Genomic DNA, 25,725 nt, shown 5'->3' with positions numbered 1-25,725 from the left:
AAAATTATGTATGGGGCCGAATCTCCGTTTATCTGCTATTTATTTATTTTTTAAAATGATTTAAGGCGTGTCAACATTCGAGGTTAATGAATGGCACCCGTAGCTTTTTTTTTAGTGCACTGCCGGCCTCCGGACAGTGTTCTTTCGTAACTGACAACACTGTCCATCGCCGGACAATAAGCTGTAAGAAGCTCCTAGGAAGAAAAAAATTAATGCCCAGCAGCTAAATTCGAACCCAAAGGTGATAGAGGTTTTATTTTTTATTTGTGCCACATTTTGCCCCATCTCTAGACTCGCAAGAGTGTTTTACAATTTTGCTGCCGATTTTATTTTTCTGCTTTTATTATTTTATATACATTTATTATGTTTTTTAAAAGACAGAAAGCCTATTTTTGTTTTTACTTTCATTGTGTTATACATTTATGGTTTTCTGTTTGTTAACACGGCATTACAATTTTCTTTTTCCCTTGTACACAAGTAAATATGGTGATTTTTTTTATTGTTATACTTTCAAGGTTTGTGTTGTCCGATTTTCTTTTTTATTTTGTGTAATGAGGTTAAATTTGTAAATGTTACACCTGATCCCTAGCTGTGAATTGTACTTTTATAAATAATAAAGAATTATATTAAAAATAAGAGTTACTCTTAATACAAAAGTTTCCTCAAACAATGAACACAGGGAAGGGATTAGCTATGAGGTTAGCATACTGGACTCCCACGCGGAGGTCCCGGGTTCGAATCCAGCAGCTGACCCTTAGATTTTCTCTTCCTAGGTGCTTCTTACAGCTCACTGTCCGTTGATGGACAGTGTTGTCTGTAACGAGAGAACACTGTCCGGAGGCCGGCAGTGCACTGGAAAAAGCTCCGGGCGCTAATGACCTCAGCTGTTGATGCGCCAAAAAAAAAAAAAACAATGAACAAAATCATGTATTTTGCTTTCATTTTTTTTTAATTCCCCAAACTTTCAGTCTTGCTTAACCATTTTAAGTACATGAGTAATGAAAAAAATAATAGAATAACATCAAGGTATGATGCAGTAATTAAAACTAGTGACTGAACTTATTTTGTACATCGTAAGCAAAGCAAAAAATATTTTGAAGTACACCAAAACGTTCTGTTCAGAATTTTAAGTGACGAATCATTCAGCATTTCTAAAAATCTTTGATTAAATTATCTATAAAAAAGTTTAATGAAAAATAATGAGTACAAGATTGTTAAAGAACAATGATAAATTACCACTTTTTATAGGGGGGGGGGAGACTTATTTCTTAGAACAATAAAAAAAGAAAGAAGCTCATTTTTAGGTCACAAGAATTTTGGAATTCTGACGGTTATAAACTACAATTCAGAAAATACACAAGAAGTAACACTAAAGATAAATAAGGTGTAATTAAGAGAAATTATGAATGAAGTGAACAATTGACAAGGTATGTACGATCGATGAAATAAAGGTAAGAAGGAGAAAGCGTAAACATGTTTTCTCACTGAGGAGAGGAGGTGTCCTCCTTCATTAAAGCATGATTTCAGGGGAATCACACCCTACCAAGTAAGGAAAGGCTCTATCTTGGAGGAAATGCTTGGTGGAGACTTCTAGACATAGTTGCCGAGTGCAATCCACACTTAAGCCTGAGGCGCTAGACATCTTTTTTGAGTTTGATTTGCTTAACCCAGTCTTTACACTCAGCAATTATCTCTGCAGCCCTTTGTGAACGTAGGGGTGTAAAAAATGAGCATCATTAGGATGGGATGAAAAAGCGGCTAGTCCACAATCCAAAGATGGTCATCTTACCTACCTACAAGTGTCATTCTCAACAGGCTTACTAATAAGAATAAAACTCCATTAAAAAATTGTTTAAGTAAAACTATTATACACTTTTAACACTTTAAGTTAGTTTCACCTTCAAGTCAGTAAACTGTAGAAACTATTTTGCATACTGTCCATATTGATCGATTCTAATCTCAAATATTTCGAGCGTTTCTTCAACAATTTCGAATCTATTTTGCGTTTGTTTGTACCGTTCATAGCATGTGCTGAAATTGCTTTCTCATTTTTTTCTGAATCCTCCTTATTAGATTGCCTGTTTAGAGAACAAAAAATATTAGTTGAGATTTACTTATTTATTTATTTATTTATTTATTTATTTTTTACGATTATTAAGAAGCTAAAATGCTTTTTAATAAAAAAATTAGCAGCCAATGAAGCGTAATGCTGTCCGAAGTAAGCCTTGCAAGTTGTGCAATCTCTGTTTTTTTGGAACCTTTCAAACAGTAGTTTTAAACCCTGTATCGTTTAAACAAGAAGTTGCAATGCAGCTACCATGTACACTTAAAGTCATATATGTAATATATGACTACTGTTATATAATATAATTACTGTTTGAAATATATGTTCAAAATATATTAGTTCATAAAATAAAATTCAATTAGTTCATATCATTTTCAAAGTAAATTTCCTAGACTACTTAACATATAAGTATGAAATTGATCAAAAGTTGAGCGAATTATTTCATAGATAGTTTTTAACCCTTTTAAGATATCGTTCACTGAAAGCATTGTGCAGAAAGATGGATTTTTCAGACTGTCACCTTTACAGACTGCCCATTTAATGCAAAACTTTTTCTTTGGCGAAAGAACTCTATCGGCAATGTACTGATTACACTCCGGCCGCGTATTACCTCATATGATGCGCCTTTTGAAAACACAAAATTAAAAATTTTCTTACCCGTCATCTTGAGACAGACAGGATATCTCTTTGGCGAGACTTAATTGTTTTACATTGTGACACACATCACAATCGAAATATTTTAATCGGTCTTTTTTTTCCAACAATTTAACAAATGATTGTAATTTGACTAGAAATTTTTTCAAATTATTATTGTAGCTACCATTATATATTTTCTGAAAAGAAGAAGTCAATATTAGTTTTAGATTCTATTATAAATAAAAAAATGGATATTTTTTATATTTTATATTTTTTTTTTGTAATTATTCCAACGAAACTAGCGGGTCACTAGAAATTGGGACATTAGTACTTTTATATTTGCTCCAACCTTTTCACTAGCTCAGACTTTTATTCTTTTTTATTCTTATTCTTATAAGAATAAGAATAAATCGGTCTTATTCAATTTCTTATTCTTTCTTTGTTTTTATTCTGGTCTCATTCTTTTTTACATGCGAGATTTGCTTAAAGCTCTTCCAGAAAACAGGAATACGTCAGTAATATTCTGTTTGGCTTCGAGGCAATCGCTAGTTTGAAATTATGGAATAGAGGGCCAACAATTCTTAAAAACTTACCTCTACTTTAGAAAATGATTCTTCAAAGTCTTTCAGCTTATCTTTCTGTTGGTTTCCATTAAAGTACCATGAATTCAGAAAAAATGCTTCAATAATTTGCAAACCTAAACACCTTCTCATATGTTTAATATCTGAATCAAATGTAAATTTCGCAGCCACCAATAACATATCGTACGCACGGCTCCATCTGAAGTCAATGAGCGCTGTAAAAAATGTGTTGGGTATGTTGCTCCTGCAAAACATAAGAAACCAAACTTTCATCTTGTCCCAATTAAATAGATTTTCAAAATGCTGTCACTTTGTTTCTGTCATAGCAAATGAAGTTTTTGCTGGAAAAAGGTATTTTATGGTGATATTGTATTCGAGGAGGCTGCAAACTAAAAAATAATAAAATACAAAGAACAGAACTGATATTTAGTTTGTATTTTTTTTGGTTGGCTATCGAAATCAGCTTAGATTTTAAGTTAGCCTTTAAAGAATTGTATTCTCCACTTTTTTTTTTTTTTCTAAACACAAAAAAGCCTGCGTAGTTACTAGATGATTATACGCAATTCATATTCCCTTGAGGTACATGAGGGGAAAGGTGTCTGGAACCTAACATATTTCCATCTCTCACCTCCAGGCAATCAAGAAAGCCTGGTATTTAAGAGCGTTATAATGGGTTTTCTTCAGTATATCTATCTGTGAAGTCATTAGAAGGGTGTAGTGAGTGTCACCAAAGATAATCCCTTATACCATATTCACTTCTCTTCCAAGAATTTCCAAAAAAAAACCTGGTGAGTTGTTTTATCACCTGGGAGAGTTATAGAGTAAAGCAGCTTCATCTAAAACTTTTCAAACGGGCTTTACGTCCAAATGGTAAATAGGAATCGAGAACGGATAGAAAAATTAATTACTTCTCATATCAACTAACACATTAAATATAAACAAAGATCAAGATCGAAAGTAGAATTCTTTTGTGCCTCGGCTACTAAAATTCAAAAATGAGCAATTTTACCAGCAGAATCACGTAAAAGTTGTTTTTGGAAATGAATTTTTTTTTGCATTTTCATTGGCATGGGTAAACTGTAAACAGTGAAATCTACTATTCATACATTGCAAGCGAATGACCTTAAATATGCTATTTCAAAATTAATTGCCTGGAATTAGGTAAGAATGGGTAAGTGTAGAGAAAGCAAGAGCAACTGTGTGCAGATGTAGACTTTCAATATTGGATATTTACCTGGATTGGAAGAACCTCTCTAAATGGGAATTCACAGTGTCCACTAGCTTATCAGCTCTTTCTTCATAGCAGTTCTCGTTTGTCACAAATATTGCTGCCTTCGCCAATAATTTGCAAATTATTAATATGCTACTTCGATAGACTTTAGAGCTACCTGCAATAAAATAAAATCTAGCTTTTATAACAGTATGTACAAAAGAAATGTGAATATGATTTAATTAAACACTTACTTTTAGCTGCTTCTTCCAATAATAGATTCAATAAAAGAAGTACGTCATCGAAATATTCTGATATCTGCAGATCTTTCACGGACAACCTATACATTTTTTTCATGCAACTTCTGTAAATGAGGAAGAACCGTTGAGTTAGCATGATGCTTGTTTTGGTATTGAAAATTTAATATTTTAATTTTTAATAACATTGACAAACTGCTAGTGTTTAGATATGTTATTGTTATTAGTTAAGAAACCATTGTTTATCTTCTATTCCCGCGCTCTTTTATCCGAAAATGTAAAGAATCCATTTATTTATTTTTCTTCTTATTTTAAATGTTTGAATATCCCTAAATCTTCCCTAATTATAAGCGCAAAGAGTAAGTAACTCTGATCAGATACCGGGTCAGAATTTAGGTACAAATTCACTACACCAAGCAAACCAAGATATTTAATAATACATTTAACATCAATAAATTTCTCCAGAGTAGCTGTTAGTATGTTGAAGGGTGAAAGCTACTGTTGATGGTTTGAAAGTAAGAAAAGAGCAGGTCTCTGTCGGCTCCATCTCCTGAATGGCAGTAAGAAGTAGTTCTACCTTTGGCGATAAAAAAAAATGTTCGAAGAAGACCCAAATTTAGCAAAAAAAAAAAATAGGATTCAATTTTTCACGGACGTTTCGACTTTCTGACAGTTTAATTACTGTCATTTAATTACTAAAAATTATTGAATATTATATATATATATATGTGTGTGTGTGTGTGTGTGTATGTGAGAGAGAGGGGGGAACTTTAAATACAAAGTCTAATCAAGTATAAGTAATTATTCAGGAGAATTATTATCAGGACACCTCTCGTTTACAACGAAAAATAAACATGACTTACACAAGTTTATTGTATAATGGTTCTTCCGCTTTACTTTTTGAAGCAAATTTGAACAATTTTACTAGAACTGGAATCACCATCAACCAATTACTGAAGGAAATTTGTTCGTTTTCTTCCTTGCAACAAATTTCCAATAGATCTAGTACTCTGAAAAGTAAATCATTTTTAAAATCTGGTATGAACATTCACTCGATTTTCTCTTACCGTACTTTGCAGAATTAAATTTTACTGAAACTTGGGATTTTAAAGGGTAGATGACCGCTGAGCTCAATATTGAGTTGGCTATCGTAATGTTTCTGATGTCAGTTTCTTCCAGCAGCCTATTAAATGCAATATTTTCCGAGAAAAAGAAGTTAACACGTTAGTTTCAAATTCAAATGTAAAAAACAGATAAATCTAAAGCCTTTTCGAACAATCGCAGTCGACTGACTGATATTCGTAAGTTTCATTATACTTTTAATTCTCACAAATATTATTAGGACTGTACTTCAATGAAATGGCCTATTACAGAGCAGCTTAGTAACAACCCTCCCTAGGAATCCCATTTAAATAAAGTTCTCTGGAATAATCAATTCATTAAAGCGGCAATTCGGTGGGTTTGTCGGAGAACAAGGTACCTGAATCATATATCATCATTCTGTGATTTTTCTTTTTTAACCATAGCTGACCACTTTTTTCAAAAAATTCAATTAAGAGTTATAATTCAGTTAAAAGTTATTAATTTTCCACTGATATACAACATTTGGATTCAGTTACATAACAGTAAATGAATGGGAAGGAACTTAAGTTGGAATCACCAAGAGTTGGTTCCGATTGGAATGAAAAAAACTGCTCTACTAGCAAAGAAACTTTAGTCGATCAACAGTTGTTTGTATCATACAGTAATGTTCCCCGCACTTGCAATTAATGTTTATTAGCGAAAAAACAGCTAAGTAAGTAGGAATGTGCCTGCTCGATCAGATGCAGGAGAGAGTTCCAGCAAGTTTTTTCATATTAGTTCCAAAGATAAGTGTAAAATCAATTCAAATTTCCAAATGCTTCTGGCCTGTAATAGCTCAAATCGCGCTATATTCATCGATTCCAATTTTTGGAAATCCAATTTGCCCATAAGGGCAGACCCTCAGACCTGGGATCTATTTTAATTTCGTCAAGAAGCAATTGGCGAGCTTATTTTAAGGAAACAGAGAAGAATGGTGATTAGAAGAAAAATTGTTTCTTGAGTACAACTGTTATGGTATATAACTATAATTCTTTTGTTTGGGTATAACTTAGTTAAAATTTACCTGATCCTAAAATGTGTAAGTTCACTCTGAGTTATCTTTAGTTTCTTAGTCCTTATCTTTCTATTCTTAAATAAATTACCCACTAACTCATTTAATTTATTTATTTCATTTTCATCAGCATCGTCCAGATCTACGGAAGCCTGAAAAATGGAAGAAAATTTCTCTCTTGAACTTAAACGACTGACTTTCTTTTTCTATGTTCTTATTATTTTGTACAATTTCTCTTCGTTCAATGAATAATTACTAATGATGTAAATATTAGTTGGCAGATTCACTAAAATATAAGGGTATTTTTTGGGAAGTATTATATGCCAGGTCCCGGTCTTTGAATGACTTCATAATCAAATATTTTAAATAAAAGTGCTTACATGTTACAAATAAATTATGTAAATAATAACAATCAAACCACTATGCGCTGCGTGTTATAAAATGTAAATAATTTTCAAATAAATTACTTTGAGAATTAGAAAATTAAATGTAACAATAGAAGGATACTATATTAACAAAAAGACCATTTGTCTATAAGTGAAAACGCCAAATAGCGAACTACTTTCCACTTTTGTAGCAATAATTTTAAGTCCTCTCAAACTTAAGTTTGGTAAGCTCTATCTTCTAATAATTCACGGACAGCTATGTATCCGGATCTTGTATACATCTATACTCACACTATTACTAAATACCAAACTGAGCCCCGTACGCATGCGTGCTATTGAGGTTGCAACGAATAGGCAGTAAGTTTTTTTAAAAATAAGGTGCTGCTTATCGCTATGGGAGCACTGCGGTTCATACGGAATGAATAATTTAAAATTAAAGACTTTATTCTCAGAATAGATCGAACATATTTACTGCATAGTCCAACTTATTTCACCTTGAATAGATGCATATGTGCCTTGACGGCTGAAAGTATATTTTATAAAATTCTGCGTTAGAATATGACGATTTTATCGAATAACCAGACAAAATGTTACACTGACCGGTACACCGATACGTACCTTCAAATCGGGTCGTATGGTATAAAAACGATGCTTACATCATTAATGGAATATAAACACAAGATATGATCTCAATTTGCTTTCAAATCTGGTAGACCATGAAAGTCCATTCTATTAAGAGACAGATAGATAGATGCAACTGATAGATAGTTTGAGAGAAAGAAAGAGAGAGTTGAGAGAGAGGACAAACTTGTTTGCAACACTGACAGAACTATGAAAAACCTCCTTATATCTGTATGTTTTATAATGCCAACATAATACTCACAATACTCACATTGTCAATATCAGGCTGGATGAGTTGACCCTGTACTTGACTCCATAAGCCTTCATCACCTCCTTCGAGCTGATCACTGACAGAGTCGGCTGACACTGATTCATCGTCTGAACCATCACTTTTCTCATCTTCACTTTCCTCCATGTTTTCTTCCAATGTGACAGATTTGTTATTTAAATCATTTTCAGGATTTAAAATCTTTAACAAAGCAAATTTTTGAACGAGTACTGTTTTTTTTAAAAAAAAAAAATGCCGCGATGAGAAACTTTACTCCCTCTTACCTCAATTAATTGTAAAAATGGGGACGCAGTGATGAAGTTTTTGCAAATTACTTTGAACATGGATTGAACAAGGAAGCGATGACCCGAGACAGGCTTGGATAGCAAGTTCAGAAATATGTCCATCAGAATCTCGCTCCAGTGAGGCTCCTGATCGGCAGGTTTGTCTACATTGGCAAATATGCTGACCACGTCCTTAACAAAACAACAACCAATTACATATTAAATCTTTTTATACGCAATGTTCACTTTTGTATAAAATTTTCGTGAGGGATTTAGATTAGATTATCGGGTGGGACCTATGCCCCACGGCACCACAGCCAATAGAGGCCTATTGTGCCATAAAATGAGGGAACTGCATCTATAAACAATTCTTTCGTCTTGTTTTTTAATTTAAGCAGAGAATATTACAATATGATTCCCGAATACCTTTAACACTTAATTAATTTAACAAAAATAAATAAATAATTATTGCCGATCATTCGTCCCATTGGACCTTGTTAAATATAAAAACAAAATCTGCGTTTGACATCTTTACTATTTACTTATAATCTTTTTACATTTCAATCTCAAAATTAAAAAAAAAATCAACCTGCTCTTTCTTCAAGTGTAAAATTTATATCTAAATTTATCAGGAAAAGCTCACTAAAAGAAACTGTCACTCATCACAATTGGGGTGCAGTACACATGGGACTTGCATTCAGAGAAAAAATGCACCAACTTGGGTTGCACCCTTCGTACCAATAAAGAAGACGAATAATAAGCATACCTTTAGATTGAATATCGATTCCTTGGGACGACGTAATACGTTCAGAAGTAAATAGAATGATAACAGCAGCAATACTATATGGGTTTCAGTTTTATTCTTCTTATTTCTGTACATTTTGTCAGCCCAAGCGTGCAGTTTCAGCCATTCATTATAGTCCTAAAAAAATATGAGTTAGTGATATTACTCTCACATTACTGCATCCCTACAGCATCTCTCAAATTTCTAAATACTTGGGCGCTTACGAAGAAATAAGATTTTAGTGGCAAGTAGCTCTGCAAATATTTAATGTTCACAAACTGGGAAAGGAAAAATGGATTCAATACAATTGGCTGAGATGGTCTAGGGGAAGCGAACTGGACGATCAACCACGAAATGCCTGACTTTCATTCTAAAAAAACTTTTGTTACATACGTTAATATTACAAGTATAATCAATTGTAATTTTGGCATTTTTCTATGCATTTATTTGCACTGCATTGTTTGTGGTGCATACACATCTGTCAAAGTTAGTAAAAATAAGGAGTTACTTTGACTAAAATAAATACACTTAAAATTTAATTTATATATAAGCTATATTTCTTAATTAATTTATTATGGCTGACGGTTCTAAATTAAACCTATACTTTTTTTTTTTTAAATTAAGGCTGGCCAACATTTGTCGTCATTGGCGCTCAGTGCCTTTCTGAGGGCAATGTCGGTATATAACTTTCTCTCAAGGCGATTTACAGTTTACCAAACAGTAGCTGCAAGAGACTTCTAGGAAGAGAAATCCTGCAAGAAAAACCAGCCCAGCAAAAAAAAACATTCTAGCTCTCCCAAACCTATTGGTCTCTATATAAACATATCGCGGATTGCGCATTTGGTAAACCAATAAATAAATTCGTTGTTCACTTTTGTCATAATAATATACAGTGTTGAAAAAAGTAGACTTTACGGCTTTATTCAATTTTGTTCCCAAATTTGTCAATATAAAAATAAATGAGTCTTTCATTTGCAACTGTAAAAAAACAGCTACAATTTTCGTAAAAAAGGATGAATTTGTTGATCACAGGGAATCTAAAACAAAAACGCGGCAGTTGCAATAATCTTCTCTTAACCAATCTTCATCCAATAAAAAATAGAGTAAACTTAGGGAAGGAACTTCTGACGAACAGAATTTCAAGTTCCTGTCTTTGTCCAAACTTACAAAAATAAAATTTGAAACTAGACTACCTTATAGAAATAAACTATTTCTGGGGGGAAGTACAGCTATTTCTCTAAAGTTCCTATATACGGGAAATTCAATGTACACCATCTATACAACAAACAAGAACAAAATAACCCTATCAATTCAAACGTACTATAAAACTTACTTCATCACTCAACTTAAATCTCAATTTAGATCCACTGTTAATTTTGGATTTAATGTTGCTTGTTAACTCCGCCAAAATTTCACAATGGGTTGCATAATTGACAGGTATGTGGCCCAAAGCATTGTAAAATAAAGTTCGCATCAGTCCTAGAAATAAGATGGATCTTTAGGGATACATATCAAATCTAATTGGGTACCCCAATGAAAGGTACTAAGGAATTAAAACTTACTAGACAATTCGGAATTGATGTTCTTTGTGGCATCGTTAAATAAGCATATGTCCTCTAGAAATATTAACTGTTCGACTAACCATGTCTTTTCAGAAATCACCGTGTCCTTGAAGATCATTCTGGAAACAGCAAGAGAGAGATTAGAACAAATCAATCAAATGTACGAGAATCCTAGATTCAGAGAAACCAAACTTACCTATAATAGTAACTCAATGCAACCAACTTTTCTGATGCAGTCCAGCCTTCCCTTCCTTCCCTGCATCCCTTCGTCTCACTGTCCAGAGAGTCATTAAGAATTGATTGGAATACCTTACACAATTCCATGACAGCATTTGAGTCCAAGTCATTCATTAATTGACTGCATAGTTTAGTATCTGAACATACAATAAAACATTAGAAAACCATCATCAAAAGCACGTACATCATTAGGTGTAAGGAAGTCTACTGCCGCAGGCAAATAAAATGTAATTAGAATTAAGGAACCCAATAAACATTTAGAAATACTTAGTTTTAATTTTATTGAAACGGCGCGAAACATTAAGACATCGAATTATCATGTTGGTGTCAGTCAGCAAGTTATTTATACTAGTATTTCTTTCATATTCTTCAATTAGTATTATAAACATTTTCCATAGTAAATGAGTAGAAAAGCCCGTAAAATTAATTTTTTTTCATTAGCAATGTCAGTAAAGAATCTTTTTAAGGAATTGATAATTCAGCAAATTTAAACTAACGTAATTATTCTTGTATGAGAAGAAAAACGTAAAACATACGAGTGTATGAGTCAAATAATTTGTAAAGGGTTATTGCATATTAGTATATAAGTATTCAAAACATTTTCAGAATGAACTACTTTTATATGAAATAAAGTTCCATAATGTAATCTACTGATTTGACACAGTGGCTAACATACGTTGATAAAGATTTAGAATTAGATTGCAAAAGGTGTTACTACGAGCCAAATGTGCAGCGGCCTAAAAGAAATATTACGGTGCCTTAAAAAGTACGCTTGTGAACTGGAAAGTATTTGCTTTGATGAAAGCTCAGAGATTTTCATACGCGCTTCAAATTTTAATGTCAATTTTTTTGGTATGGGGAAAATATAGATAGTGCAGCGAGAGAACACTAGCTACACAACTATTAAAGCTAGACTCACTGGAAATGTTGTCAAAATTAATACAATCTGCCTGAATAAATATCTTCATTATCAGCTGGTGCCTGGTGTCAGTCGAAGCAGAGTGCAATAACTGCACTATCCTTTCTATGATTCTCTTAACTTGTGGATCCTTTTGAGCGTTATCTCTCAGCATGAAAATCACTCTGGTAGTGAAAAGAATCTCCACCTATAAACACAAGCATTCTAAATACATTCAAGCTAACCAGTTCTTGGGCATCTATCGCTATGCAAAACTTGAACACTCACACGACTTGCTGCTGTAGTAATCGCAAGAAAATTACTCTCAACTCTAAAAAACTTTTTAAAAAGGGTTTTTCTCAAGGAGAGGTATAATATATGAATATTTAATCATTTTTGTTTTACTTTCTTTTCTTGTTATTACGGAATGTCTGCAATTTTCGGTTTTTAGTTAAGTTGCATGCACACACTTACAGATCAATTTATTTTTTTGTTTCTATCAATGAGAATAAATAATAAACTACAAATAATCAAACGAGGTCAGAGGTCCTACCAGCTCATTGATTTGTTCTAGTTGCATGAGCAAGTTGTACAAAAACTGTAATGCCACTTTGCAAATCCTAGCCTGCTTCACTGTCGCTTCTTCTGTCAGTTTCTTCCAGAAGACGGTCAACAAGGAGTAACGTGATGAAATTCTCTCGGCCAGTGTGTGGAATATTGGATGATTTAATGAGGTTTGATCAGTACAATGTGTCTAAAAATGGAAAAAAAAAAAAATGTCAATAATTTATGTTTGCAAGTAGAAGGTAGAAGTAATTTACTCAAGCTTGCTAAAGCAGCTATCCCCAGTTGTTTTTTTTTATTTGTAATACAGTCCAAAGTATGTAAAGTGATCGCCTACTTTTTAGGCGGGGCTTAACGTCCATCAAATTTGGTGTCCTGGACGTATCAGAAGCACATACCCTACTATTATTTTTTTTTGTCTACCAAATAGAAAGTAGCTACAAGCGGGATTCAAACTGGGGATCTGTTACTTACAAATCCACGCATCGTAAGCACTACCAAAAACAGCCCCAAACAGTTCAAATACATAGTAGTACGTACCAAGAGTAAATCAGCTACTTGTACCAAAACAGACTGATGCATCATACTAGCTTTTTCGCACTGAAAAATCTCCTTGATGACGGAGTTTTTACAATATTTGGTTAGGTTCAGTAAATAATATAACTTGTCCAAAGTATGGTGCTTTAAATCTACTAAGTGGGCCCTCAAAGTTTTGTTAATGAAGGGTAAGTTATACTGCAAAATAAGATAATAAGTTAGTAACAATCAGAATACATTTTTTGGAAGAAAAATTAGTTTTTTACATTAATTTGATTTTCCTCAGATTATTTCAGTTAGCAATAAAGAGGTCCTCAGCCAGTATGACTTAAAGGTTTGAGCAAGAATTGTAGGATTCCAAATTTTTAGATACGTGAAGAAGACGTTATCACTTCAGCACAATAATTTACGCTCTTCTGGTGCTTGAGCATGTCAGAAATTAAAAGTAACTAGAGAGCGTACGAAATGGCTAGTTTTTCAATATCGTGACGTGGCCATAGGCCAGCGATTGCCATCACTTATCAACTGGACGATAAGGCCAAAAGGTTATCAAGAGGCAAGTTTAAATTATTAGGGAGATGGAATAAGTAGGGGCTTCAGTTTCAAAACTATGTTGTTAAGAGAGTTAGGAAACGGGTATCACCATGATAACCATAAATTTAGCCTTGTGTGTTTAGAACCTCTTAAGAGATTACTTCGGGAAACGGAACATCCCCAAAATAATAGTATTATCCATAAATACTTAGGAGATTCCAACTTAGTATGAAGGTTTGAGGTCGTCAAATGGTTGCAAACAACCTTAAGAAACTTGGCCATTTCTAACTAGGTCAAAAACTTGGCCTCCTAGTATCTATCTAGATAACCTGTGTAAGTTACCTTTAGGTGTTATGGAACTCGTGAGGACAGAAATTGTATCATTACGTGCAGCTTAAGTCGGATCATAAAGACATCGCCTTTTTACAAATGTTGTTGCCGCTCGAAAAACTATTTCGTGAGTGAAAGAGAGTGATGGAGAGAAGGGGTTTGTGCAGGCAATTCAAGGGCAGGTGGCTCCTACCTGTTCTACATACCCGAGAGTAATCCAGTTCATTCTAGAATAAGAGTCACAGTTGAAAGTAATCTGACTCGCACCTATGGGGACAAGATGGCGAAGTACAGGCCCTCTCTTTGGAGGGGAATATCCAGCGCGGAAGTTTTGCTTTAAGTTTAGGATCGTTCTGAGCCACACTTAAAAGAGAGACTTCAGGTAATGAAGTTGAGGAAGAGCCAGGTAGCACTGCATTAAGCAGTGGCTCTCCTCGCATCTCGAAAGAGCCTCTAGTCTCTTTAACCAAATTATAATAATATGAAATTGGGCATAGTGAAAGTAAATCCATCACTTTATGAAATCTACTCACCTTGTTAACTAAGTGCACCAGATTTAAAAATGCAGGATGATGCAAATGCGGTTTAGTCAATGCGATTTTAAATATTGCATCTGCCACAATTTCCTTTATTTCCTTTGGCTCCTCGTCCAAATAATTCGACCTCAATAGGACAGAATATGCCAATAATCTCCCCAAATGTAAGTCACTTTTTTCCTGAAAAAGAGTAAAGTAAATACAGACAAACAGACCTACAATCTCAAACATTAAAAAATTACTGCAGTACTTAAATTGGTGAATAATTCAGACTTCAAATAGCAGTTATAGCAGCGGATTCTTGTGATAGCACCTCAAAAACATTCAGCGTGTACTACTCCTTTATAAAAACGCAACCAATGAAAGGGCAGTGCTGTTACCAGAAGCACTGGTATCAAAACTATGTTGTTAAGAGAGTTAGGAAACGGGTATCACCATGATAACCATAAATTTAGCATTGTGTGTTTAGAACCTCTTAAGAGATTACTTCGGGAAACGGAACATCCCCAAAATAATAGTATTATCCATAAATACTTAGGAGATTCCAACTTAGTATGAAGGTTTGAGGTCGTCAAAAGAAGCAGGTACACGAAATCCTCGATTCCTTTTAATTACCCGGGTAAACAAAAAGATTTGAGAACATAGAGACGCTCTGCGTGAGTGTGAAACTACTTAAGCAAAATTTATTTTGAACTTGCTGCTCACAGCTAACGATTACATCCAAATTCTACTTACTAAGCTAGAAAGTGCCTCCCCCCTACTTAAGCTAAAAGATATTCTTCTTATAATTCGAAGAAGAGTTCTTCAGAAAATCAACGCAAAGTCATGTCGAACTTTCTCAGTAATTTAATATTTGAAGAACATTTTCCTTCACCCAGTTTTTGGCCCTTTATTTGACAACTCTGATTACCTCTTCTTCTGCTTTGTAGCGCTCTTTTTACAAATTTATTTACAAATAGGAGTCCTTAAATAAGGAATATTTAGGTTTTCCACTGAAGATATGCTCCTGGTAACAGAAGGGTATCTACTAATTGATTCATATTATTGAAAACGATGGATTGTATTTCGACGTGCATAAGTAATAATAAATGAGTGAATTTTTGAATAGTAACTTTAGAAAAATTCTTTGATACATAAAATTACAATCAAGAGATAATTTGAAGACCTTCTTTTGTTAAACCAATGGTTCTGACCCTAGGTCTCACTAGAATCATGAATTAATTATTGTCTCGTAAACAGGTATTTGAAAAAATGAAAACCGGTTCATTTGGGAACTAATACTCCAAAAATATTGAATATTTTTGAAAGTTTTAAAACTAAGATCTTATAGTCTACAAAGTTTATAAAGTGAACATGAACTTGAACTCCTTTGTAAAAGGTACATTGTATCTCTATACAAATAAAGTTTAAATTGAATTTAATATTGTATATTTGGAACTTAATCAAGTGTTTTTATGTTCTTATATATCAAAATTTTAATGCTATGCATTAGAAAACAAGAGTGCGGGGTTAAGATGAAGAAAAGTCTTGGGCTATTTCCCAAGAGAAAAATCGCAAAAAATTGACTACATTGGAGGCTTACCCTTTTTGATGTACTTCTTGGGATAGCAAGTAGACTGTTTACAAGTTTATCATATGTTTCAAAATCTAGAACATCCTTGGAAATACACTGGAACATGGCTGCAAGGGTTGCGTAGCATCCTTCTCTCATCTTTCGACCTGCCAGTCCACCAACCACTCGCTTCAGTGCGTACACCAAACCTGTTCCTGTCTTATCCTAAACATTTTTTGCTGTTGTTTAATGATTAGTAAAAAGCATGTTTACCTATTCCATTGTAAATAAAGCAACGCTCTGTAACCAATCTAATCAGTACTCATACTAAATAGTTTCAAACGACTAGCAAACTACCTTACCTTACTAGCATACGCTAGGATCATTTGTCCACCTTTTAATTTAATTGATGATTTTGAATGATTTAAATCTGTAAACATGTCAAATTCACTACGACTCATAATTATTTGTAAAATGTCCTATCCAGAAACCAAACCACGCTATAATTAATCAACCACTTATGACCAATTTCTCAGTTTAAAGGTAACCAGTTTAGAGTTTATACTGTAAAGCCTATATGTAGCGCTCACGTGCTTCTGTGTAACCGATTGTGACCGTTAGTCGAGTTTTTTGAGTTATAATAACTCGTTCAAAACTTGTTTTCACGAAAAAAAAAACCTTAAAATAACGTTTCTGTCTTTCAATAAATATTCAATGTATTACCTATAATTAATTAGTCTATAAATTCTAGCTTCCTAATCTGTGGTGAATTAAAATTTATAGCCCCCCTCAGGAGATCGTATCAAAGTCTACAAGTTCATTTATGTATGTTAACCCAAAATTTGTCATGGTTTTCTTTCCTTGTTTGTGTAAAGACCAACATACATCCTATAAACAGTTAATAAATGTGTTTAAGATACACATTTTTGAAGCATTCTTCGTAACTTTCATATTGTACTTAACCACGAAGAGGTGAGCTTGAGGAATAATAAAGAGTAGAATGGCCATACATCCAATCACAATATTTTTTTTCATTTAGCAAACATTTTGTTTGGGAGCTCGACAATCGTTTGGATCGTGCCTTGGTTGCTGCTTCCTGCAGTTTACAGAATATAAAGCGAAAAATACATTTTTTTCTGTAAAAATAAGTGTGAGCAAGAGCAACATATAAGAGTTTGATTTAAAACAAACAAAAATCTTTGCTACTGTGTTTAGTATCAGTAGGAGCTGCGTAACCTAGCCTGCGCCCACAGCTGTGCCGCCGAACCTACTGCACCCTATTAACCTTGTCTTTCTATGTTATGTGTAAAAATTTTAACTTCAAATGTGCTTCTCTGTGAATAAATTTTAAACTTATTTATAGCCATTATTGTTGAAGTTTGTTAATAGTAATAAATATGCCCACAATAATATTACTTGATACGTCCACGTTAATGGACGTCCGTGTAATTAGACGTAAATTAGATACCTATTCACCGTTGCAGTTTACTATTTCAGCAATACATACATTTTTGGATGAAATTAGTGTCACTTCAAAACTGGAAGTAGTTGCGATTGTAAGTAAACATTGTTCTTAATCAGCTTTATTTTGATAACTTTTTTATACTGTCAGTAATGGCGGGTTTCGTCTCTTGTCAGCTTTGGGCCAAAATTATTTGCTACCTGTATAACTAGTGCAATTCTAATTTTCTCAATCAGACTCCCCTTCTGGAACAGGTGTTGATGTTGCTTCAGAGAAGCAAGTATTAAAGAGTATAAACAGGTCTAACCTAAAGAAAACGGTTATACTAGCTGAAAGTTTCGAGCGGAATAATAGTGAACCAAGGCTTATTCAGGGATGAGATAAATAGTCTAGTCTAAAAAATTTACACTGACATCCTCCATTGGAACGACACTCTGATCCTATAACAATAAGTTAGGATGAATATATTAATCTGGAGTTGGCAGTGCAGTCAGTATGTATGAAGAAGCTTGTTAGTAGAAATCAAACTGTACAAGTACTAATAGAACAACCTTTGATGAAGGATGAAAATCCGAAACCGGTAAAAAATAAGGAAACTTCAACAATTTTATCATTACTGCTACAATTTCTTTAAATTATATATTTTTTCTTAAGCGATTTAAAAGTGAAGCCCTGTAAAAAAAACCTGGTAGGCAAGAGTGAAGGGGCAATATTCATACTTTGGTATAATGACGTATTTTTTTTTTAAATGTAGTTTAAAACAATTGCTAATAATAATTGTGGGCTGCATTCAGCAAATATTGCTTACAGGTGTCCTGCTCCCCTGAGCCGGAAGTACTCTGCCCGTTTACTAGAGAGTATGACTCTATTAAGAAGAAACTTAGACAGATAGAACCAGGCAACGAGTTCAACCTTTATGACGGTCTAGACGGCATTGAGTCTCTGTTCTTGGGCGAATGGCCGTCCAATGAAGCAGTCACCGTGAGTTCTTAACCACTAATGCTCTTTCATATTTAGTGTTCAGTTTTTATTAAGGTTAGTGTGTTTGAGTTCATTCACAGATAATTGCCGTGTACGACGCCACATCTATAGAACGATTAAGTCGCCATAAGACTGGCGTGGAATTGTCTCTGACTGGTAAACTTTTACTGTTGGGTTTGCAAGACGGCTACGAAAGTGATTACCGAGAAGTGACGCCAAACATTACCGCAAACAACAATCTGGATGTGATATTACTGCAACCTAATTTGCCCATCACTGAGACGTCATTGCAGCATGTCTTCTCGTCGATTGTCGAGAGTAACTATCAACAATTTGTGGCCCAGTTAATCTGCGGGGATCTGGTTTCTAAAGTGACTGTGTGGCCAGTTCCCGAGGTAAATTGGTTAGATATTTTCTGAGAAATTAATTAATTAATCTAATTAATTTGGTCGAGTTCTTCACTTTATTTCTCTAGCCACACACCAGCATCACTGACTTTGATTACAAGGTGTACAAGCCTGAGCAACAGGTGGAGATTATGGGATTCCTAGAGTTGTCAACGTTAGGCTGTGCGGCCGCCGTATCGCGCCATCTCATCTCGCCCTGGGTGCCGCCCCCTCCACCCCTTATGTTCAGGGGCCTAAAGGAGCAGCGGCTGACGCAAGACGAGGACCCAGAGGGCAATGTGCCTTCATTTGTAGTGCTACTTCACGGGGCGCTAAAGGTAGGTACATTTCTATCTCTTAATGATTATAGTAGATCGCACTTGGTATTTCATTTGGTAGAGAGCTTCTCCTGAATCAATATTCCGACCGCAAACCGTCGTCGGAAGTTGCATTTAACTAATTGATTTTTTTCAGCGTTTAGTTAATAATAATTAGCACTTGGGAGGTCTTCAATTCGTTTTACAGCAGAATACGAGAACACAAATTACACACAGTAAAAAATAAATACTTGTAAATAGAATTCATTCGTTCTCAAATTTTAATTTAATGTAGTCCCTTTAATTGAGTACTTGCAAAGAAGTTTTATAACCAAATAAAAATTACACATCTTTATATATTTTATAAAACATATATACCCGTATAACGTTGTGAGAAGAACATCTAGATTAAGAATGTAATTGAAGGAAACTACATTAACATTTAATATTAATAAAGTAGATTACTTAATTACATATTATTTTTAACGGGATTTTAACTACTAGATAAAATAAAGTACCTACTAGTTTAATTTAACAATGAACTTAAACCGACGGTTTTTACTTCCTTCTGCTGTGCTAACCTTCTACTTAAATCAGATGTAAAAACAAAACCAGTAACAATCGGTATGTACGTATATGAATTTATGTACATTTATGGTACATGTATTTTTAATTTTTAGCGTCTATAACAATAATATTTTTCATTCAATTTGAAAAAAAAGTGCATGAATTAGTAGTTTAATACCTTCTACAATCAATCTGTATTAAATGGGTGCTATACTTTACTGAACAAATATTTTACATTTGAAAATGGCTAGCAAAAGGGTCTGTGACACCAAAAACATTCTAAAAAATATAATATTAGAAGTATGAATGAAATGTTGGACATTTGCTGATTTGTAATCCTTTTGGCGTTTAACCAACTCTTATACTTAACTTTTTAAACTAAGTTTTTGTTAAGGAGATAATAATTAGCACTACTGCCTATTAGTGAGCCTTGGCCTCCTCAACCTGCTTCCGCCAGTCATCTCTATTCTAAGCAACCTTCCAGTTTCTTTCGTGAGTAGTTTTCTGGCATCTTTATTTATCCCAATAGTCCATCTTAATTTGGGTCTGCCTTCTCGCTAACCTAATTATTACCTCCTCTAGGAGCCTTTTAGGCGCATCCTCATGCGACATCTTAAGTGGCCGGCCCACCTGAGCTTGCCAGTTCAGTATTTTGCGATTTGTTAAAAATGGAAAAAAAAAATTACAAAAATAGTTTCAACTACTTTCTTTAAACTTTAATTTTATATTAGGTGCTCTACTTAAATAGATTCCTCTTTTGTGTGCCGTTTCTGCCAGCGAAGATTGACGATTACTTCGCTAAATGATTGCAGATCTCTGCAAATTGAAACAGTCCATTATCCAAGTTTGACAACCAAGATGCCTCTGTTCTTGTAAGGAGCGACAACTTACCTGATTTAACAGGGTAAAAAGATAGATTTTATTACTCAAAAGTAGGCAAGTGACTTTTTATGGTCAGATTAATTGTGCGGGATGGATTTGGTGAGTAATCGTTGTCTTTGCGGCATGGAAGTATCAGTGGTACACATCATTATTCATATGCTCTAAACTTTGCCATAATAATATAAATGACAAATGTTGAACAGATTGCCCCAAAAAACAAAGTCTATTCTTTGGATCCAACGAATCAACAAATGTTCAATTAAATCTTACGTATTTATATTTGCTACCTTAATGACCATAATTCCTTAGCATTCAACAAAAAGGCAACAAAAAACAATATATACCATCAAATAAACGCGAAAAGTCCTACGTGGTTGGTATGGAATTTCTCTATTCAAGAGTTATTTATTGTTCAATATAACTCCACTATGCCCTCCAACAGTTAAGTGGACTTAACCTTTATAGTTTGATTTTTTTTTTTTTTTTAAGAATGTAAAAATTCGGTTTAAAATTTGATTGAGAATTAGAAGACACACACATCAATCAATACATTCCAACTGTCCGTCCGGTAGACATAAGTTAAGTATAAGACATTGTATAAGGATTGATAGTAAAAAAAAACGCAAGAAAAAGCGTAAAAACACCCAACTTTGACATTTTTTTCTTTCCTTTTCCATAAGACATAATTGCCCAAGATGTTTAAAATGTTGATCATATCCTCCTCTTTGTCTGTAATTTATCTAAGTGAGAAGTATGGTTCATAGAACTACAGAATCATTGATCCAAAAGGAAGAAAAATTGCCAATTTCATTCATAGATTTTTTTATTTATTTTTTTCTAAGCTTTCTACTTATGGTCAAGCTCATCTTTAGGGCTTATGCTTGCAGACTATGTTAGTATTTTTTCATTTTTTAACATCAAAATACTAACCTTTGTTTTCAGTTCTGACTGTTTAAGTACTGTACCTGCATAATTATGACTGAAATTTGCAATAATTTTTCATTTTGGATCAATGATTATAAGCTGTAAGTAAGGAGATGATTGCCATTAGATTGCTAACCCTAATAGTCGTCCTCACTAACTCGGCAGGTGTCCATATTGAATTGTATGGTTCTCTGTGTTTTTAAGCTGCTGCCAAGATTCATGAAGAACTGTTATAGTTCCACCTAGGCAGATTTTTATTCGCATGAAGAAAATTTGTCATTTACATTAACTGCCGTCAAACATCATTTGTATTTGATTTCCAGGTAGAGAACATGTGCGCCATTTGTTTCATCGCCGACGAATGGTTTGGTGCACTATACGCATGTGCAGATTCGAAGAAAAAATCCAATCTTGCGTTAGCATTATTCTACCCTGGGAAGAACTCTGTTCCTTGGCTGGGTGACTTAAACGCATTGACCATCCCCTCGACACCGCCAGGTAAAGACGACTCTCCATTATATGTTGATCTGAAATAGAGATCAGTTTTTTAGTTGAGAAACTGCTTGTTGCAGCAAGCGACTGCTTCCCAGTGAAGAGTGGAGACAAAAAAAGTTACTCTCAGAATAATGTAGCTTGGATCAGACAGCCTGGATTGCAGTCAGATATTCAAAAAATTTTACGACATGCTAGAAAATTACCCGAAAAAACTCAACAGTTCTATAAGGTAATTTCAGACGTTGTATTTAATGGTGTTTACCCGAAGTGATCATTCTGAATGTCTTCTTTTCCAAACTAGGAACTGAACAGAGTTCGTAAAGCAGCCATCTGTCTAGGGTTTACCTCATTAATTGAAGGGTTGGCGAACTTACTGGAACGAGAGTGCACTCTACTACCTGGTACCGCACATCCTGCATGTGCATTTCAGTTGACTCATGCGGCTGGTATTTTACGAGAACCTTATTCTCGAGATCCAAAATATACAATCATGCCTATGAAAATGTCTTTCTAGTTAAATTTGTGATTGTTTTTATTTATTCTGGAATAGGCAGGTTCCTAAATTCAATGTTCTATACCTGATGCAGAGGCACTACAGTGAGACACCAATAATATTACTCCAAGTTGGAGTAACGAGCTCCCGAGCTCATTATCTCTGCATTTGAACCTGCCTTTACAATTTTTCTTTCCTATTACTTTTAAAAATGTGATAAAGAGTAATTTTATATTATAAAAATAAATAAGTGCTTGAATGTTTGAATAAGTGTGTTTTTTAAGTTTCTGGTAGTTTTTGAATAAAGGAACGTCTAAACTCAGAAGACGAAAATTTTGATGTTGATACAATAACGTGCTTGTCTCCACTGAGAAGAAATTAAGTATTTATTAAAATTGTACTTACTGTACTTTTTTTGGGCTAGAATATCCATACTCATGAATAATTTTCTTAAACCCACAGTTTTGGATCTCAAAACGGATATTTCTGGAAAGTCTGTTGAAAATTTGTCTCTATCGCACTAGGATAGTAAGAGCAAATAAAAATATTTGATTATTTGTAAAGGCTTTATTAATGTGCATGAATGACAACCTTACATAATAAATAACTATATAAAAGTAAAATAAAGTAATGCCTATTTTTTCAGGCGGGCTAACTACCAAATTAGGTATCGCGACTAGCTAACTTACTTTACTATAAAGTTCTCATATTAAACTCTAAATAAAATCCAAATCCTAGACCGGGAATCGAACCCAGAACATATTGAACCCACAATGCATATTAGCTTAGCAGGCCTCGCCTCTAATCGCTCGGCTACTTTGGCGCCCACGTTTTAATATATACATAATGAAAGGTATTGAGGCGCCACGGTGGCCAAGCTGTTAGAGGCGAGGCCTGCGAAGCTAATATGCATTATGGTACTGGGTTAGATTCCCGGTCTTAGGCCTTGGATTTTATTAATTGGTTTATAAAAGAAATTTCCAGTAAACTTTGCTAGTCGCCTCCGTCCACGACACCTAATTGGTAGTTGGACGTTAAGCCCCGCCTGAAAAAATAGGCGACTATTTTACTTTTTTTTACTTTTAATGAAGGATTTGAAGTAGACCCAAATTGCTCTTGAAGTGTAAAGCTTAGTCTGACCACTTATCCATTATTTCTGAAGGATTACTGCTCTTAAAATTACAAAAAAAACAAAAAACAAAACTTCAACTGAAGTTACTACCTGTACTGTTCAGACTTTTAGATCTGCAGTTTTATTTGAAACATTTATCTTGGGAAATTCTATTAAGGGAGAGGGTTTGGGTGTACTACCACTGCATTGTTAATTCATTTTTATTCATTAAATTTTTGTACAGTTTCTCGGAAATGGATGATGAATGGATGGATGAAGTGCTAAGCTGTTTTTTTTTCAATGATTTTCTGTTATGCAATTGTAACTACATTCACTTAGAAATATATTTTGTTAGTTAGCATCAATATACGAATTTTCTTAAGATTTGTAATGTGTTGGTGTGAAATTATATATATATTTTTTTTTAAAATTCTGTCACTATCCTTTTGCAAGAATATAACTACTTATGATCATCAAAGACAAATTTAAAAGGATAAAAACTGTCTTTGATTTAATTTAAACACATCATTTGATTTTTTTTTCTACTTTTTCACGTTATAATTACAAGAGAAAATTTAATAGTTCAGTGATGAAATCTTCTTTCACTATACTGACGGCTGCTCGGAAGTGTGAATTTTCATATGGTTTTTCCAATCTAAAGCTTGAGTAAAACTGAAACTCACTCAAATTCCCTACCTTTATGTAGTTTTTTGGCGTTAATACTTTTGCGTCTTTTTAAATAATATTGTGTAACGAGATTCTCAACACGTGCAGTTTTCGTCTTGATGAAATTCTCAGTAGGTTTTCCGAATCTCGTGTTTTGTTTTATTTAAAAGATTTGCCAGTGTGAATTTAAAGATATTTTGCGGATTTGCTGAAGTGGTCATTTGCAATAGCAGAGATTCCGTCCATTCATTAAGAGACTTCTCTGCTGGTTTCTTAAGCATTATTACTTTTTCTCGACATCAAGTTGCTCTTATTTTTTCAAGAGGCGCGTCAACATCTGAGATTATTAATGCCCCAGCGCTTTTTCTATGCACGCCGGCCTCTTGTCAGTGTCTTCTCTTTACATAAAAGGCTGCCCATCACCAGGTTGTGAACTGAAAAGAAGCTCCTAGGAAGGGAAAATCTAAGGATCTGCAATCCGAAACGATAATCTTGAGCTAATCTCTTCCCTAGCTGCCCTTATTATTTATAAAAGCATTTTACTATCTGTTTCCTTGATTCCTATACCCGATGAGCGCAATAAGTACCAGAAATGTAAGTTTACGAAGATCCCTCCACTGAATTCTGTCGAATTTAGAAACATGTTTATTCAAATTCTTAAAAAAAGAGAATGAGGAACAGCAACACATTTTAACTAAATACCTTTTCCGATGTCCCTAACTTGTGAACATATAATCTCAGCGGACAAATCCAATTGAGCTCATCTTTGAATGAATTTTTCTTCCATCTTGACATCATTCGACTTCTTAATCAGGAACTTTTGTACCTACTTGAAATAAAGCTATTCCGCCAAATGATTATAATTCCAACATGGTGCGGAGCGAGGCAACATTTCTCTCCGCACATTTTCTGTTAAGCTGACAAGGTTCTCTGGTCATTTTTTTTTTTAATTCACAAAGGACAGCAACATAAAAATTACCAACAGTGAAATTCTGGAACATTAGTTGGTTGGACGTGGTGAAAATGAAGTTTTATATTTTAAATACAAAATGTTTTAATACTTTTAAACATTCTTTACACAAATGACTTTTACAAAGAGGAAAATTCCAAGATAATAACAATAATTTATTGCTTTTTTTTTTCTTGATAATGCAACTTATCTATTATTACGAAAAAATATACTCCTTGAGCCTAATTGTTACATACACTGTTGTTCAACTATAGCAGTTTGCATTTTTGGCTAGTATCATCTAAATAAAGAATTTATACGTTCTACAGGGACCTTGAATAAATTCTCGCTGTATTTTTTTTTTTAATTAAGGCTTTACTTTTAACATTTGTAAAAAAAAGTTTATTGAAATATTGTCCATCTACTTTTACCTGCAAAGTTCTACCATCTACTACTTTTCCTATCTTTCTGGCAGCATTTGAATTCCACGTTGGAAAAATGACTTCGTTTGAGGAA

The 25,725-nt window shown here is 33.9% G+C and overlaps 2 protein-coding genes across 4 annotated transcripts; one reads left to right on the top strand and one right to left on the bottom strand.

Moving 5' to 3' along the window:
- Positions 1-909: 909 nt before the first annotated feature.
- On the bottom strand, positions 910-17,060 carry Mybbp1A (MYB binding protein 1a). Of its 2 annotated transcripts, none has more exons than XM_074143642.1 (19): positions 16,339-17,060; positions 16,007-16,201; positions 14,422-14,604; positions 13,028-13,222; positions 12,477-12,677; positions 11,945-12,131; positions 10,985-11,162; positions 10,789-10,907; positions 10,560-10,705; positions 9,209-9,364; positions 8,443-8,634; positions 8,153-8,359; positions 6,896-7,035; positions 5,613-5,759; positions 4,747-4,856; positions 4,517-4,670; positions 3,295-3,526; positions 2,723-2,898; positions 910-2,078 (listed from the first exon to the last, which is right to left on the bottom strand). In XM_074143642.1, exons 1-19 carry the CDS (start codon positions 16,435-16,437, stop codon positions 1,901-1,903), a joined length of 3,195 nt encoding a protein of 1,064 aa, XP_073999743.1. In that variant the 5' UTR covers positions 16,438-17,060; the 3' UTR covers positions 910-1,900. The 2 variants fall into 2 exon arrangements, with proteins under 2 accessions (XP_073999743.1, XP_073999753.1); XM_074143652.1 differs by having other exon boundaries at positions 8,162-8,359.
- Positions 17,061-17,231: 171 nt separating this feature from the next.
- IntS14 (integrator complex subunit 14) lies at positions 17,232-23,978 on the top strand. Of its 2 annotated transcripts, none has more exons than XM_074143672.1 (7): positions 17,232-17,532; positions 18,249-18,419; positions 18,500-18,814; positions 18,895-19,147; positions 21,823-21,993; positions 22,068-22,219; positions 22,292-23,978. In XM_074143672.1, the coding sequence occupies exons 1-7, from the start codon at positions 17,374-17,376 to the stop codon at positions 22,502-22,504; spliced, it is 1,434 nt and encodes a 477-aa protein (XP_073999773.1). In that variant the 5' UTR covers positions 17,232-17,373; the 3' UTR covers positions 22,505-23,978. The 2 variants fall into 2 exon arrangements, with proteins under 2 accessions (XP_073999773.1, XP_073999782.1); XM_074143681.1 differs by lacking the exon at positions 17,232-17,532 and adding an exon at positions 17,645-18,018.
- Positions 23,979-25,725: the final 1,747 nt, after the last annotated feature.

This window comes from Rhodnius prolixus, unplaced genomic scaffold (assembly GCF_049639745.1).
Source record: "Rhodnius prolixus isolate KJV_2025 unplaced genomic scaffold, Rpr scaffold_1, whole genome shotgun sequence".
Classification (NCBI taxonomy): domain Eukaryota; kingdom Metazoa; phylum Arthropoda; class Insecta; order Hemiptera; family Reduviidae; genus Rhodnius; species Rhodnius prolixus.
Note: the sequence above shows the minus strand (reverse complement) of the source record. Positions and strands in the feature narration are given on the sequence as shown.

Coding starts and splice junctions, on each gene's coding strand:
- Mybbp1A (XM_074143642.1), bottom strand. CDS start 16,437: ATGAGTCGTAGTGAATTTGACATGTTTACAGATTTAAATCATTCAAAA. Junction 14,605..16,006: donor CAAGAAGTACATCAAAAAGG/GTAAGCCTCCAA, acceptor ACTCTTTTTCAG/GAAAAAAGTGACTTACATTT. Junction 8,635..9,208: donor AATCGATATTCAATCTAAAG/GTATGCTTATTA, acceptor TGTTTTGTTAAG/GACGTGGTCAGCATATTTGC.
- IntS14 (XM_074143672.1), top strand. CDS start 17,374: ATGCCCACAATAATATTACTTGATACGTCCACGTTAATGGACGTCCGT. Junction 21,994..22,067: donor CATCCCCTCGACACCGCCAG/GTAAAGACGACT, acceptor TGCTTGTTGCAG/CAAGCGACTGCTTCCCAGTG. Junction 22,220..22,291: donor AAACTCAACAGTTCTATAAG/GTAATTTCAGAC, acceptor TTTCCAAACTAG/GAACTGAACAGAGTTCGTAA.